This window comes from Misgurnus anguillicaudatus, chromosome 24 (assembly GCF_027580225.2).
Source record: "Misgurnus anguillicaudatus chromosome 24, ASM2758022v2, whole genome shotgun sequence".
NCBI classification, from domain to species: domain Eukaryota; kingdom Metazoa; phylum Chordata; class Actinopteri; order Cypriniformes; family Cobitidae; genus Misgurnus; species Misgurnus anguillicaudatus.
In genome coordinates, this window is record NC_073360.2 from 17,960,359 (window position 1) to 17,976,957 (window position 16,599).

At 36.1% G+C, this 16,599-nt stretch overlaps 2 protein-coding genes across 3 annotated transcripts; one reads left to right on the forward strand and one right to left on the reverse strand.

The window, feature by feature from the left end:
• Positions 1-2,723: 2,723 nt before the first annotated feature.
• lim2.3 (lens intrinsic membrane protein 2.3) lies at positions 2,724-9,864 on the forward strand. Its single transcript, XM_073862587.1, has 6 exons — positions 2,724-3,569; positions 6,827-7,008; positions 8,672-8,864; positions 8,954-9,100; positions 9,188-9,322; positions 9,682-9,864. Exons 3-6 carry the CDS (start codon positions 8,690-8,692, stop codon positions 9,738-9,740), a joined length of 516 nt encoding a protein of 171 aa, XP_073718688.1. The 5' UTR covers positions 2,724-3,569; positions 6,827-7,008; positions 8,672-8,689; the 3' UTR covers positions 9,741-9,864.
• A 1,002-nt stretch (positions 9,865-10,866) lies between these two features.
• Positions 10,867-15,731, reverse strand: hspa8b (heat shock protein family A (Hsp70) member 8b). 2 transcript variants are annotated; one of them, XM_055196298.2, is made up of 9 exons: positions 15,501-15,725; positions 13,675-13,887; positions 13,364-13,569; positions 12,897-13,049; positions 12,258-12,813; positions 11,977-12,179; positions 11,699-11,897; positions 11,392-11,624; positions 10,867-11,311 (listed from the first exon to the last, which is right to left on the reverse strand). In XM_055196298.2, exons 2-9 carry the CDS (start codon positions 13,877-13,879, stop codon positions 11,126-11,128), a joined length of 1,941 nt encoding a protein of 646 aa, XP_055052273.1. In that variant the 5' UTR covers positions 13,880-13,887; positions 15,501-15,725; the 3' UTR covers positions 10,867-11,125. The 2 variants fall into 2 exon arrangements, with proteins under 2 accessions (XP_055052273.1, XP_055052272.1); XM_055196297.2 differs by having other exon boundaries at positions 13,364-13,887; positions 15,501-15,731.
• Between the last annotated feature and the right edge of the window lie 868 nt (positions 15,732-16,599).

Genomic DNA, 16,599 nt, shown 5'->3' on the forward strand with positions numbered 1-16,599 from the left:
AAAGTGAGTCGGGCTGACTACCAAAACACACTTGTAGCCAATCAGCAGTAAGGGGCGTGTCTACTAACCAACATCGTTGCCTGGGTTGCATATATGTGGGGCGGGTCTATCAAATTAAGGTCCAAATTTTATTGTGGTAGGGGCGTGTTTGTTTAGGTGATTTAAAATGTCAACATTGGCTTTCAGAGATCATGCACCCCGCCTTTAAAAAATGTTTTGATAAATTATGGTAACAACACAGTTGACTGTTCCCATTGACTGCCATAGTAGTCGATTGTTTTCCAAGTGTGTGGTTACCATTATTTATCAAACATCTTCTTTTGTATTTAACAGAATACATTTTTGGGTGAATTGTCACTTTAATGAGTTAGAGATTTATATTGTTGTCCTCAATCCCCCATTATGATGAATTGGGAAATAGTCTCCTAAATTATTAATTTCCTGTTTCAGTTATTATATTGTAGATTGTAGACAGCAAGGCCTGTTTCCGATGATTGTCTAATGGAAAGAAATACCTCTCAGAAGTGTAGATTGCAATTTGTGACCATGAAAAATGTGATATGCTATAACTTTTTAATAACTCGAAAGTGAAAAAATAAATGTTACTTTGTCTCATTTGTTCTTAAAATATAAATATTTAGCACACTGTTTCAAAATTATTTGTTAGTCTGTATATTGATAGATGAGTAAAATCTGTCTCTGTGTTGGAGCTGAGCTGCATATGATGAGATAAATTCAATACCTGATGCAATTGAAATGTAGATGAGAACTTTAAACCCTGAGGATCTTTCTCCACCTAGTGGTGCACTCTTAAAAATAAAAGTTCTTAAAATGGTCTTGATGATCAAGGTTTCATAAAGGACCTTTCACCCTTTAACTTCCCCTCAACCAAATGGTTGAGCACATTTTTGGTCATTATATTTTATGGAGAGGAGTACCTAAGCTGATTGAGCCATCTCTACCATTTGCTTGAGGTATGTTATGCCAAAAATCGAATAGATATCAGTGTCAATCAACAGCACTTGTCACAACATTTCATCTTAGATGGATGTCAGAGACAAAGAAATAACTCCTGCCATGCTCTTGTTTTTTTTTTTTTTTTTTTGACATATTACACTGTAAGAGCCCTAACTTTACAAAACTATGTTACTTGGTGCCATGAAAAAACATTAGTATGTTTTTAATAATTTTTCAAAAATGTGCTCTACCAACCGGTTGGTTTGTCACTTTATAGTAAAAGTAGAAAAGCTAAGCTAATGTTTTCAGATCATCCATTTCTGCAGTCAGAATGTACTATTTGTTGAGAAAAATACATTTCTGATCATTCACAGCTATGAATGTGAAACCTAGGCAGTTTGTAATATCAACAAAACTTTTCTTTTTTGTAGTAATACATTTTTTTCACAGACTTTAAAAATATAGAAAGAAATAGTAAAAATCTTTTCACTGCAAAGAACCATTTTAGCAGCTTTATTTCAATGTTTTTTATTCTATACATGGTGACTAACCATGATCAGAGTTGACTGAGTTCAAAGCAGATGGTCAAAACACAAAAACATGACAGTACGGTGAGATTCTCACAGTTGAGTCTTAACAGTGTCAACTTGAGTCACAGACCAATCGTGGTTATAACATGCAAGGGTTAATAAAAATATAAACAACTCTTAGACATATTTAAAGGTGTCATGACTACATTTTTTTTGATTGGCCTACAGTTTTGCTTATCGAAAAAATGTCAACACCTCGACCATTACAATGAACCTTTACCTTAACTCTTTCCCCGCCAGCGTTTTTTAAAAAAGTTGCCAGCCAGCGCCAGCATTTTTTATGATTTTCACAAAAGTTTAATGCCTTCCAGAAAATGTTCTTCTTTAAATATATAAACAAACAATATATCAGATGAAAGAACAGACCCTCTGCTTTCAAACAAAAAAAAAAACGTTTCATCCTACCTTCATTAGTTCTCTTGTTGTAATCACCTCTCAAACATGGGTAGGTTTCTTCAAAAACACCAAATTTTGAGCAAAAAGCTGAGATAATTCCATTTTTGCGAAGGACTTTTGATAGAGATCATATGCAGAGCGATCTTTAAAACATACACGGAGTTCTTTCTCTTTCACGTGAGGCGCTACTTCCGGGTTGTATAAGTTGCGGAAGGGCGCCACCTGGTGGATAATAGCGGTATTGCCGAAAGATGGAAAATCTCCTTATTGGCGGGTAAGCGTTTTCTCTTACTTGACGAGATATCTCATCAATGGCGGCGAAAGAGTTAAAACAAAAAATACTCTGGTCTGCGACACCATGACTATTAATCATTTGTATTCCTTATGTATTGTAAGGCAGATATTAAATAATAGTATTTAAATGAAGATGCCAGAGAAAGTTGTTTATCTAGTTGAAACATTTGCCAACTGTGAAAGATTTATGCATAAATTTATGGTAAAATTCAAACCAAATATTCAAACCAAATAGGAGTTTTGCGTTTGTGTTGGGGGGCACCTACTGGCAAACAAGGGTACTGCAATACTTTAAGATAATGGAAAGAGTGCAGCTTCATTTTTTAAAATATGGTTAAATTATTTAAAATTATTAGCCTCAGTCTACTAATTAAAATATTAAGATTATACAAATAAATAAATTCTCATCTCTCTATTTAATTAATTGCTTCAATTAATTAAAAAAAATCATGATTGTCCCCCCCGAAACTGTGTTTTGCAACATTAATGCTGCATCCAATATAGTCAACAGAGTATAATCTTTAACTTTCAGTCTCTATGAAAAGCCTAAAGCATCCATTTATGTATCGTTAAAAACAAATCTGCCGTAAAATACGCTTTCCTCAGGTTCGCTGAGCAGGCAATGCAAAAACATTGCATGTCTTATATTTCTCTGAGGCATACATAATTTCCCCTTCAGCCCCACCCATTGATTTGGGCATGTAATGAGAGGTGGGAGAGATGCAAACACAGCATTAATCAATAAACTAGATGTGGATATTCTTCTTTCATTTTACAATGACATCATACTGATACAAAGTCTGTTTTTGAAATAAAAAAGAAGTTTTGAGTTCTGAAACTTTCGATTTTATAATTCCTCACCGAAAATTCTAGTTTCCACCAAATTTCTCCTCCGTCATTGCTTTATTTTACAGCTGCTTGCCTGTGCAGTGTTTGTGTGCCAATTCTAAAATGCAGCGTAAGCTCTTTTGCTCACAGTCATTGTTTCAGCTGTAAATCTTCGATGAGCACAAATCTAATTAGCCGATTAGCAGACAGGCAGCACAGATCCACGCTGACGTTTGGCCTAATGAATCTGCAACACTGCATTGTTTTCCACAAGTCTCTTGGTACTTTGAAATAAACCTGGAGTCATTAAATGAAGGTTTCAGCACCTCAGAAAGCATTCAGACCTAATTTTAGCTCTTGTTGCGTCATTAGGCTGCAGGCCTGTAATGAATGATGTCAAAATGCTTCTCTTTCAACACTTAGGATGTCTTACAAGTCTTTACCCTTGGGAACAGACAACCATGATGCACAACAGAGAAAACAGAGCTTGTATAATTGAGAAAAGTAAGTTAATACTGCATAATGATCTCCTGAATTACTATACAATCTGTTTTCTGTGTTGCACACAAGGCTGTAATTGTACTAACTATTGTGTCACATTGGTCTACTGAAAGGATGTTGTAATGGCACTTTGCAATATATTATTTCCATTTAAGATTATTTATTTACCTATTTGCAAGAAAATCCCTGGCTGGTTCAGGTTGTCTTTTTGTGTGGAGATAGTCTAGCTTGAAGTCTCCCTCTGCTGGTGATGGTGCAGTGCACAATCACATGCTCAGAAATAATAATGATGTTTTAAACCTGAGCAAGACTTTAAAAATCTCATCATTCATTTTTATACATGGTGCATCATTGATTTTCATCAGCTGTATGTGTTTGCAATGGACCTTCAGAAACATCTGTTCTTACAGTACTGTGCAAAAATCTTAGGCCACCAGTACCAGCTTTCTTGCTTTAGCAAAGTTTTAATGTGTATCCATATTTATTTTTCATTCTTTTTTAAGATACAAACATAAAATACAGGAAATATGTGGGTGATTCTCACGAAACCATTGAAACACCACGGCACTAATGATTTTAGCTTTAAAATGTGTAATATAGTAACATTAAAAAACATCAGAATTAACACAATACTGTGTTCTACCTTGCACAATGTGTGATTTCAACATAAGAATTTATAATTGTACATTTTATCTAATTTTCTGCTGAAATTCTCATTACCGCAATGTGTCCGGCTGTGTTTGAACATGCGTTAAGTTGTAATTTAATCAAATTAACACAAAAATATTAAGAAAAAAATAAATGGATGTTTTGCTAGACTACTTTAGATGACAGAAAAAATATTTACTGAATAGTCATGTATAATAATAATGAAGAAAAATTAGGAAAATGATGTGTCCATGCCTGATGTTCTCATCCTCCGCAACACTTTTTGAGAACAGTTTAAGCACACATACAGAATTTGAATACATTTTGATTTTGAGTGACCAAGCACATGGACCAGTTACTTCAAGATGGCTACCAGGTAAGATCATTTTTTTACAGTTAATTTGAAATATTGTCTTGTCAGAATGCTTACACGACATTTTGATTATCATTACCGCAACCGATGCTTATTAAATGTTTATTTAATTAATAGAAGCATAATACTTTGATTTTAAATGCATGTGCAGAATCTCCAAATTATGTTCTTTCAGGTTTGTCATGTCATTTTGAAAATATGTCAGTGTTGATGTTTTCTGACTGTTGCGGTAATGAGATTTTTTAGGACTAATTTTTTAAATTATGTTACAAAAAGTGTTAAATGATAAGTAAAAGTTTTTAAATTAATGTTCCCATTTACTCCAGACTTTGTTTTTCAATGTCTGGTGGGAAAAAAAGTAAATTTAAGCAATTTTTACATTTTCATGCTTGACATGTTTAAAACCAAGTTTTCGTGAGAATCACCCATGTACACAAAATTAAAAACAAAACCATTTTCAGAACTAAATGTCTTCTATAGGCATCAGTCAGTATCTAGTGTGACCTCTCTTGGCACGAAACACATCTTGAGCTTTTTTTTGGAGACTGAAGTCCTGAAGTCATTCGATTAGGATTAGGATTTAATTTTATTTAGGTTTAAGAGATCCTGCAGTTTCCTGCTATCTCGCAAGTGGAAGAGGAGTTTACCCTAAATACTTGACACTTCAGCTTACACTTTTATACAGTTTTTAATACTACATACACATTTCCTGTATTTTCTGGTTGTATTCTAATAAAAAGACAGAGAAATAAGTATATATGATCACTATAACATTACAAAACCAACAAATCTAATGGTAGCATGGTGGCCTAAGACTTTTGCACAGTGCTGTACATTATTGCACAACAAAGTGACATGAATTAAAGCCTTGTTTATACATGATATGGTTCTTTAATACTTCACAAATACAAACATAAACATGTTCATATTGTACATGTTCTCTCTATTCCTAAATTATCTCTGTGTGTAAATAATAAATGATCATTTAAGGTTTTGATTTCATCTGCTGTTATACAGTATTCACTCTCCAGCAGAGAACTGATATTTTTTAGTTCCTGTGAGTAGATACAATCTATTTTTATCTGAACATTACTTTCTATTTTTAGACCACTGCATTACTTAAATATGATGGCTGTAAGTGGCATTTAAGTCAGCGTGAGCTTTCAGGAAAAACAATGGATTCTTAACCTTTTAGTAGTCCACTTAAAACACTTGCATTCAGACTCTCTAAATTTCATTAATGGCCCACTTCTAAAGATAAGAGTCCATCAGTGGAAATGTACAGTAGTAGGTCAAGTATCATATTTGACAACACGAATGAATGAATAATAACACTGTTCAATGTTCAGTAGGAGAATTGTCTACAACAGTGGTTCTCAAACTTTTTCAGCGTGCGGCCCCCCTTGTGTACGGTGCATTCTTTTGCGGCCCCCCCGACAGAAAATTTATGACAAAAACAGTTCTAAAATGTAATATTTTAATTAAACAAAACATATTAAATGATACCTAGTAGTGCTGTTGGTTAGTTGGCTTATAATTTTTTAGGTTTAATTACACAGAATTCATGATCAATTAATGTATTTTATAAAATGTCATAAAACTGGGGCCCCCCTGGCACCATCTCGCAGCCCCCCTGGGGGACCCGGCCCCCAGTTTGAGAACCACTGGTCTACAATATACCAGTACAGCAGAATTTTGCTGTTTTGGTTTGTCTGTTAGACAGAAATCATTTTATCTACAGAATGGATGTGGATGACATCTCACTAACTTGCTATTGTAAGTCATTGAATAAAGTATGACTGCCAGACAGTTCTGTTACATACTGTCAACGCTGTTCAGGCTGCATTAAATCATGATTTTCAACTATTTTTTCATTTACATTTTTACATTAAATATTGTTATGGCCTGTAACATGTATCTCATGATCCATGACAAACTAATTTTGGACTTTAAATGTACCTGCAATTATATAATCATCCACTGAAGTTTTACATCTGAATTAGGAATCATATAAAAATGATAGCAAAAGCTGCTTTAAGCTATTTTTTATTTGCACTTTTTGTCACATGTATATCCTTTGCAGAAAGATAGCAAAAGAAAAAATAATGTTTTACAATTCCTAAAAAAGCTTGTCGTGTTGCTGTTAAGTTTGCAGAGATGTTTCTACATTGTCAATTGAAAGTACTTTGTCATCAGTACTAGTGAAACAAACTAGTGTTAAATAGTTTTGTATTTTCAGCAAATTCTCTCAAGCACTCATTTGGTCTCTGTGATTGGCTGCTGTGCTCACATCTCTATTGTCCTCCAGTCAGCTCTTGTGCCCTGACAAAAAACTCCAGCCAATAGTTCATGGAAATCTGCCTGCCGTGGCATAATTAAGCTTTACACTATTCAATCCGATAACATTTTCTGGAAAAACAGGTAGGTTTTTTTAACATATTATATGTTGGTTTAATTATTGGGGACAGGAAATTCTTGTGGTTTCAATGCTATGTATGTTTTTTTGTTGTTTTTTGTTAAATACTCTTGTCAAGATCATCCATTTGTATTCATACAAGAAAAATTTATTCTAAAGTGCTTTAAACTTAACATAAAAGAAGTGAAATTTTAAGTATTTAGGAGTCCTACGAACCTATACACTGTAAAAAGTGAAAAGTTGGATCAAATTCTTCAATTGGTAACACCTAAAATTTTTAAAAACTTTTTCAACTAAAAAATATAAGTTTTGAAGTGATTTTTTAAGTTGATCCAACTTTTTACAGTGTAATGAATGTTAAACAATTAAGCTACAATACATTATTGTAAAGATTACAAGGAAATTTTACCATCTCAAAGGTAACTACATAATTCACAAAATTATACCGCTTTGTTTTACTGCACTCTTAAAAATAAGTTTTCTTTAGATGCCACAAATGAATTATATTTGATTATCAAAGGTTCACAGTTTTCTTTGTTTTTACATGTTTATGGTTTGTAAAAATTGTTTCCACTTCTGTGCAATACAAAGGTGGATGTTAAAGGAACTTTATGGCAGTGATTCTCAAACTAGGGTCCACGAGATTGTGCCAGGGCAACATGATCTCATGGAAAGTCGTGTCACGCAAAAAATTATTAATTTATTTGTGTCCATGCCACGAATTTCTAGTTTTTCGTGTCCGTGGCACAACTTTCTTTTTCGTGTCATTTTATGTATCGTTTTCTCATTTTTTTCCCTACTTTTAAATCATTGTCACTTGGGGTTAGATTTGGGGTTTGGGTTAGGATGTCTAAAAATCTAACAGTAAGTGATTCTAACCCCAAGCGACAATGGTAAGAAAATAGGAAGAAAACTATGACAAAACAATACATAAAATGACACAAAAAAGAAAGTTGTGCAATGGACATGAAAAACTATTTATATTGACACAAAAAAGACATTTGTGCTCAAGACACAAAAAACACTGAATTTTGTGCCAGTACATTAACGTAAAGTCTGTGTAATTACACCTCAGAAAAATAAGGCCACTAAACAACACTCCATGGTATAATTTTATATGTTTTATTTAATTAAGTTGTTATACATTTTCTTTGGAGAGGCACACTGAAAAAGTTTGAGAACCACTGCTTTATGGAACAATACAGCCTGACAAAGCCCATTTTAGAAAGAGCGTGGTGGTAAAACTAAAAATACCTTATTAAATGTAAAAAAGTAATAATTTGTTCTAAACTTGTATGAATTTCTTTTTTCTGATGAACACAAAAGAAGATATTTTGAGAAATGATGGTAAACACACAGCAGATAGTGTCCATTGACTTCTGTATAGGAAAAAAATATGTTGGAAGTATTGTGATAAATGATGAAGAAAATATTTTGATAAATGATGGTAAGCACACAGTTGACGGTAGACCTTAAATTCCATCATATTTTTTATTCCTACTATGGAAGTCTATCTGCTGTGTATTTCATTTTTCAAAATATCTTCTTTTGTGTTCATCAGAAAAAAGAAATTCATACAGGTTTAGAACAACATGAGGATGAGTAAATGATGAAAAAATTTTCATTTTAATGTGAACTATCCCTTTAATTTATTCTTTTGATCCATAGTTTGTCTGTAGGTGGAAGATGTACAGCTTTATGGGTGGTGGATTGTTTTGTGCCGGGGTGGGGAACATACTCCTGGTGATCTCCACTGCGACTGATTACTGGATGCAGTACCGCCAGGCCAGTAGTTACATGAATCAAGGTCTGTGGCGCTACTGTGTACCTGGAAAATGCATGACACACACAGACAGCATCGGTAAGCACACCAAAAAATTACATGGTTCTACACAAATAACATTAGATACGGCATAATGTACAATCACAATGGTTATGTTTTGTGAACAGCATATTGGGATGCTACCCGGGCATTCATGATTCTGGCTATCTTGGCGTGTTTCTTCGGCCTCATCGTTGGTATAATGGCTTTCATGAATTACTCTTTTGATGGGTTTGACAAAACCTTCACTGCAGGAATTCTCTACTTGATTTCATGTAAGAACTCTTTGCGTAATGTGAATGAATAGGCAGATTAAGATTGAATTTAGAATTGAAATAAAAAACATTTGCTAATTTGTATAGGCTGCTTCGTGCTGTTGGCCATGGCTGTCTACACTGGGATGACGGTGAACTACTATGGAAAACGTTATGGGAATTGGAGGTTTTCTTGGTCGTACATAATGGGATGGGTGTCTGTGGTGCTCACCTTCTTTTCCGGTATAGTAAAAAGCCAAAATATTCAATTAAAAAGGGGCAAATATAATAACAATACAACATGATGTTCCAGACAGGGTTTAGATTAATCCAGGACTAGGCATTAGTTATTTTAGGACATTTAAGAAGTTTTTACACACAAACCTTACAAAAACTATACTGGTGAGCAGCTTGAGACAAAACAATGGCACTGATATATGTGTAAATATGTCAGTGCAAGGTGTTTTGAAATTAAAGTATCTTAAACATACATTTTAGTTTGGGACTAGGATAAACCCTGTCCAGGAAACCACCCCACAATGTTCAGTGTGTCTCAGTAATAAGGACAATTGCTCTGTAACATTTTTTGTCTTTCTGTGCAGGGATTTTCTATATGTGCGCTTATCGGATGCGTCAACCCAGAGGTCCCATGCCACGCTGATGCATTTTAATCCTCCTATCTTGATCCATTCAGTTTGAAGCATCATGTCCCCCCTGGTCCTCTCATTTTAGATCTGCCATTTATTGTTTTCATTTACAGTGATTAAATGATTAATTAAAAAGGTTTGGCTTCTTTTATGACATCCTTGCCTACACAAAGAAGTATACACAAATATAAGATGATTATGTATATTTATTTGTAATGCTTGATTCTAATTGTCCAGTTGCGACATTTGCATGTTTGTTATTCCCAGATAACAGCTGCTTAAATCTAGTAACACACGGATGCTACAAATCATTTTGACAGGTACAGTTTAATATTACACAAAAATTAAATAAATGTATTTTAGTACACATATGACATTATATTTACAAAGAGTGTGTTCGTGAAATTTGAATGTTTTCTTTAAAGGGGACATATCATGAAAATCATTTTCCATGTTTAAGTACTATAATTGAGTCCCCAGTGCTTCTATTAACCTATAAAATGTGAAAAAGATCAACCCAGTAACTTAGTTTTGGTAAACCATTCTCTGCAAGTATGTGAAAAAATAGGTCATTGAAATTTGCCTCCCTTTGTGATGTCAGAAGGTGATAATACCGCCCCTTAATCTGCACTATCCAACCACGGCACTGCCTTTGAGCTAGAACTTCACATACATACTCTAGACACACTAAAGATTTATTTGACATCTTAAAAAAGTTTTGTAAAATGTCCCCATTAAAACCGAAAAAAAAACAGATTTTCCTCCTAGAAGGTCAGCATTTGTTAAAAATGTGCAAATAAGAGTTCGAATCAATGTTTTTTTTTACCTTACCTATGAGTTAAATAGCAGTGTTATAAACAATATAATGTACAGGCAATCAATTTTATCACAAAATAAGGCCCTTCAGTGTGCTACAAGACCCTTTGCTTTAGGTCCTGTCCGGATCCCACTGTTGGGGCTTATTTCTGATATAACAACCGGCTGCCTATACATTAGCCCTTACTTAAATATTTACTTAGGGCAAAATATAGATAATATTTAAATATGTTTATATGTATTTATATACAATATGTATATAAACAGTGGACATATACTGCAAAAGATTTAATTTTAACACATTTAAAAAGAGCACACACAACATTTACACAGTGAACACAGGAACCTTTATTGTCAAGGTTAGACACAGAATGATGCACAAGCAGCCTTTTCAATATAAATCTTTAACATAAACTTATTAACATTTTGCTCGATTCTGCTTTTAAGTGCTCGTGAACTCACAATTCAAGGTTTGAGATTTTACAAACATGCCAGGGATAAACAATGCAATGCATTAAAGTGCTCCAAAGACAACACAACACAGTAAGGTGCTCCACACAACGTGAAACTTTCTTATAATGAATTAATCAACTTCCTCAATGGTTGGTCCAGAGGATCCTCCTCCACCAGGGGCAGCTCCTGCTCCCGGGAAGCCTCCGGGCATTCCTTCCGGCATTCCACCGGCACTCTGGTACAGCTTGGTGATGATAGGATTGCACACCTTCTCTAGCTCCTTCTGCTGATGCTCAAACTCCTCCTTTTCAGCAGTCTGATTAGAAATGGCAGGTTACAAGTGAGGTCTAATAAAACACACAGGTCATAAAAAATAAGCACAACATCAGGCCATACCTGGTTTTTGTCCAGCCAGCTTACGACCTCATTGCACTTGTCGAGGATCTTCTGCTTGTCCTCGTCACTGATCTTGCCTTTGAGCTTCTCATCCTCAACCGTTGACTTCATATTGAAGGCGTAGGATTCAAGGCCATTTTTAGCAGAAACTTTTTCTCTTTGGACATCATCCTCGGCCTTGTACTTCTCGGCTTCCTGGACCATGCGCTCAATGTCCTCCTTGCTTAGACGACCTGAAAGTATTTGGGCCACTGATTAGGATTTTTTATTTTTGATGTTTGACACTCAAGAGGTCAGAGATTGGTACCTTTATCATTTGTAATAGTGATCTTGTTTTCCTTGCCGGTACTCTTGTCCACAGCGGACACGTTCATGATGCCGTTGGCATCGATGTCAAAGGTGACTTCTATCTGTGGGACGCCACGAGGAGCTGGAGGGATGCCGGTCAGCTCAAACTTTCCAAGCAAGTTGTTGTCCTTAGTCATGGCTCTCTCGCCCTCGTACACCTGAACGCAATGAACCCATGAACCTTGCTGATAGATGCGACTAAATGAGAAACAAAAAATTAACACATCATATCCTTACCTGAATGAGGACACCAGGCTGGTTGTCTGAGTAAGTGGTGAAGGTCTGTGTTTGTTTGGTTGGGATGGTAGTGTTACGTTTGATCAGGATGGTCATAACACCACCAGCAGTTTCAATACCAAGGGACAGAGGGGTAACATCCAGGAGCAACAGGTCTTGGACGTTCTCAGATTTGTCTCCAGATAAAATGGCTGCCTGGACAGCTGCAAAGGAGGAAATATGCCGTTTATAGCACTCTACATTAAATCACGAAGCATCAGAATGATCCTCATTCTGATTACCTGCTCCATAAGCAACAGCCTCGTCCGGATTGATGCTCTTATTCAGTTCCTTCCCATTGAAGAAATCCTGTAGGAGCTTTTGGATCTTCGGGATACGGGTGGACCCTCCAACGAGGACAATGTCATGAACCTGAGACTTGTCCAGTTTGGCATCACGGAGGGACTTCTCTACCGGATCCAGTGTACCGCGGAAGAGATCGGCATTTAGCTCTTCGAAACGAGCCCTGGTGATGGAAGTATAGAAGTCAATTCCTTCATAAAGAGAGTCGATCTCAATGCTGGCCTGAGTGCTGGAGGACAGGGTGCGTTTCGCCCTTTCACAGGCTGTGCGAAGACGGCGAACGGCCCTCTTATTGTCGCTGATGTCCTTCTTGTATTTGCGCTTGAACTCGGAGATGAAATGGTTGACCATGCGACTGTCAAAGTCTTCACCACCAAGATGAGTGTCTCCGGCTGTAGACTTGACCTCAAAGATGCCATCCTCAATAGTAAGGATGGATACATCAAAAGTGCCACCTCCAAGATCAAAGATCAAGACATTTCTCTCAGAACCAACCTGGAAGAAATATAAATCAATTCAACTTAAGTTGCTGCTCGGTTTTAACCGTTACTCAGTTAATACTGTTTAAAAACTCTCACTTTCTTATCCAGGCCGTAAGCAATGGCAGCAGCAGTGGGCTCATTTATAATTCGCAGAACGTTAAGGCCAGAGATGGTCCCAGCATCCTTTGTGGCCTGGCGTTGAGAGTCATTGAAGTAAGCAGGTACGGTAATAACGGCATTTGTGACAGTCTGTGAACAACAGTTTTGCAAGTTTAATAAAACGTTGCATTGTGTCCTCTTTACATTCAACTTTAAGTGTACTTCAGTCAAGGATATTTCGTCTTTACTGCTCTGGGTGTGTTGTTTAAACAAGCAACATTCATACCGCAAGCCTTATTCATGCTCTAATAATACACTGTCATGTTGACAGGTTGATTGTGTCAACAGATTTAGATCTGAGTAACAGCAACATGTGGTACAGTTTCCCAGTGCCATTAAAGCAATAATAGATTTACTGTATTTGTATATTTGCCCATTTTCTTTTACCTTACAAAAGCACTCACTTTGCCAAGATATGCCTCTGCAATTTCCTTCATTTTTGTAAGGACCATTGAAGAAATCTCCTCTGGGTAAAAGGCTTTGGTCTCCCCTTTGTATTCAACTTGAACTTTGGGGCGGGAATTGTCATTGGTAACTGTGAATGGCCAGTGCTTCATGTCGCCCTGCACAACAGTGTCATCAAACCTCCGGCCAATCAGACGTTTTGCATCTACAAAACATAAGGCAAACTCAGCAACTACACTGATATTCGTATTGAACTTAAACGTAACAAGAATAGATAAAAAGACACTGTATGCATAACGGGATTTCTTACCAAAAACTGTATTGGTGGGGTTCATTGCTACTTGATTTTTGGCAGCATCTCCAATCAGCCTCTCTGTGTCTGTAAATGCTACATAACTGGGTGTGGTCCTGTTACCCTGATCATTGGCAATGATTTCAACTTTGCCGTGCTGAAAGACCCCCACACAGGAGTAGGTAGTCCCCAGGTCAATGCCAACTGCTGGTCCCTTTGACATGGTTTTAGCTGAATGCAAACAAATATTAAGGTAGTTAAGTTAGTAATATTCATAAGTGTATATGTATGTAACTTTCCAAATAGGAATAGTTTGTTTTCCATCCCTAGTTATAGTTTAATTTTTTTTTTAATTTAGGGCTGTCAAAATGATTAAATATCGTCTCATCGCAATTGTTTGACCTCATCGCGTGATTTCCGATCACCGCAATGATTGCACATCTCTCTAAAAAACACAAGGGGGAGCTGCAGCGCCTGTATAAACGAGACCGTATCACATTACTTTTTAATGTTTGTTATAATATTTACTGCCAGATAAACTTTGCAAAAGATTTAATTTAAAGAATCACAACAATGTGTGAAAATTATTTAATGAACAAACAAAAAATGTATGAGAATTAAATCGTCATAATCGTCAAAGCTCTAAAACAGGAAATTAATCGTAATAATCGCCACAATTTATTAGGCAATTAACCGTCAGCCAAATTTTATAATCGTGACAGCTCTATCTATATTATAAATTATAAAATAATTTTTCTTAATCTGAATTAAGAAAAAATCGAGTTATATTAAATTGTCTTGGGTGACTAGTTTTCATAAGCCACATGATTTGCAACAACCAGTGAGATTCAAAGTTATCACTGTGCCGCCATATTGAAAGTAGATCCTTCAATGTGTAGGTTTACATTAACACGACGGATCAGTTACTATATAAAATATTAATGGTTTTCGTTCAAAAAGGTTTTTTTTTTATTCAGAAAATGTGTAATAACCAACTGAAGTCACAAATGACTTTTATCATTGATGGATGTACTTTTTGTTGCTCCAGAAACGGGTAACCACCATTTAATGTCATTACAAAGCTAGGAAGAGTTTGCTTTTTCATTTTTATTTAATGAAACTATTTTTGTGTTCATCTGAGGAAAAGAAGTCATATGTAGTGAGGGTGAGAAAATTATGATAGGTATTCTGTGAACGGTTACTTTAAAAAACATTCATCAGAGTGAAATTTGGGTAATTTTGTTGTCTACATGCATCCAATAGCTCAACTATTAAATGGATCCCGTTTTGTGTGTGTGTGTGTGTGTGTGTGTGTGTGTGTGTGTGTGTGTGTGTGTGTGTGTGTGTGTGTGTGTGTGTGTGTGTGTGTGTGTGTGTGTGTGTATAAATAACAAAAATTAAAACAGTTTAGGAAAAAAGCTAAATCAATATGTGTTTTTTTGTGTGATTAATAATAAAGTTATAAAACTCTGTCTCTGCTGGGACAAGTTAATGTTGCTTCAGAGAAATTATGTAACATGCGCATTTCCGTAAGCATTTCCAACTAAAATTGGGAGTGTCTTGTTCTGGATCCATCTACAGTAGGCCATTCAGAACATTCCTTAAACCCGCATCGTGCACGAGCTCACACTCTTGCCTAATATTTTGACAACGTTTCATTAAATATTAACATTCAGTGCACGTTAACGATTGCTTAGGACATTTAACCAAGCCTGCACGAGTTGCACGACGCTTGTCAGTTAATTCAAATATTTTTGCGCGTAGCTTAATAACAGACGAGGTAAAGAACTATACAAACAAAATAGACAATATGTTTAACTTAAGAACATTTTAATAATTCTCACCAGCTCCTCGCGTACGTGTGTCAATCAGCTGTTATGTAGCAGCTTGTCTCTTCTCTCTGGTATGTGCGCACTTACTGCAGACACTAGCTCTCCTCACAAACGATGTGCTGCTGTTAAGCTCTTTCCTCAGAACAGTCCAGAACCTAAAACAAGCGGAGCAGCCAATCACATTGCAAAGCCGCTGAGGCGTTCATAAAGGGAGAACGCCAGCCTATAAAACAACAGAATACGCGTGTTCAATTTAATGCGACGCTGCGCATATCGATAGGTCTGATACGTCAGAATACCGCGAGAACTTTTCAAAATGTGTGCTTTCGAATCACTATCGCGATAGTTTGATGACATACACAGAATGATCTGCGCAGTGTCGCATGATTGTTCCACGAATCAGGAATGTCTCGATCCAGAGAGTTCAGGAACATTCCAACATTTTACTTTTAATTCTAAAAGTTCAGTTTCAAACAAAACTTGTTCTGGTCACATGAGTAAATGTTAAATGCTAAGCAATTTAAAAGATAAACTCTGTATTTTTACTAAGGATATGCATCCTCTATACAGCTTTGGTAAAAATTTGGCACCAACAGTGGTGGGGCTTATCTCAAATGGCAGCAAGGACGCTTATAGATGAGGTGGATGAGCTAGTTGTGGGCAGATCATAACCTGTCTCTTAATATAAACAAGACAAAAGAGCTGGTAATACACTTTTGGCGACACGATAGGCCCTCTGGTTATAAGAGGGGAGGAGATTGAGAGAGTACAAATTTTTAAGTTCCTTGGTATCCATGTTAGTGAAGATCTTTAATGGACTGTTAACACTGCTGCTCTGTTTAAAAAGGCCCAACAGAGACTTTATTTTCTTAGAACTCTAAAAAAAAGGTCCACCTCTATGCTGGACTAATAAAGTCCTACCATTGTACAGTAGAAAATATTTTAACATACTACATCTCAGCTTGGTATGGGAACTGTTCAGCTGCTGAAAGAACTGCACTGCAGAGGGTCACTACAACCTCTCAAAAGATCATTACACTTTCGTTGCCCCCTCTTGAAGACATCTATAGGCTTTGGTGCCAAAATAAATCTGGTAGGCTACAATTATTAT

What these genes read in the sequence shown, in the direction of transcription:
- lim2.3 (XM_073862587.1), top strand. Translation starts at nt 8,690, where the DNA reads ATGTACAGCTTTATGGGTGGTGGATTGTTTTGTGCCGGGGTGGGGAAC. An exon ending in AATTCTCTACTTGATTTCAT is followed by an intron (nt 9,101 to 9,187) that starts GTAAGAACTCTT and finishes TAATTTGTATAG; the next exon opens with GCTGCTTCGTGCTGTTGGCC. An exon ending in GGTGCTCACCTTCTTTTCCG is followed by an intron (nt 9,323 to 9,681) that starts GTATAGTAAAAA and finishes CTTTCTGTGCAG; the next exon opens with GGATTTTCTATATGTGCGCT.
- hspa8b (XM_055196297.2), bottom strand. Translation starts at nt 13,879, where the DNA reads ATGTCAAAGGGACCAGCAGTTGGCATTGACCTGGGGACTACCTACTCC. An exon ending in GGCTGTTGCTTATGGAGCAG is followed by an intron (nt 12,180 to 12,257) that starts GTAATCAGAATG and finishes CCTCCTTTGCAG; the next exon opens with CTGTCCAGGCAGCCATTTTA. An exon ending in CACTATTACAAATGATAAAG is followed by an intron (nt 11,625 to 11,698) that starts GTACCAATCTCT and finishes AAATACTTTCAG; the next exon opens with GTCGTCTAAGCAAGGAGGAC.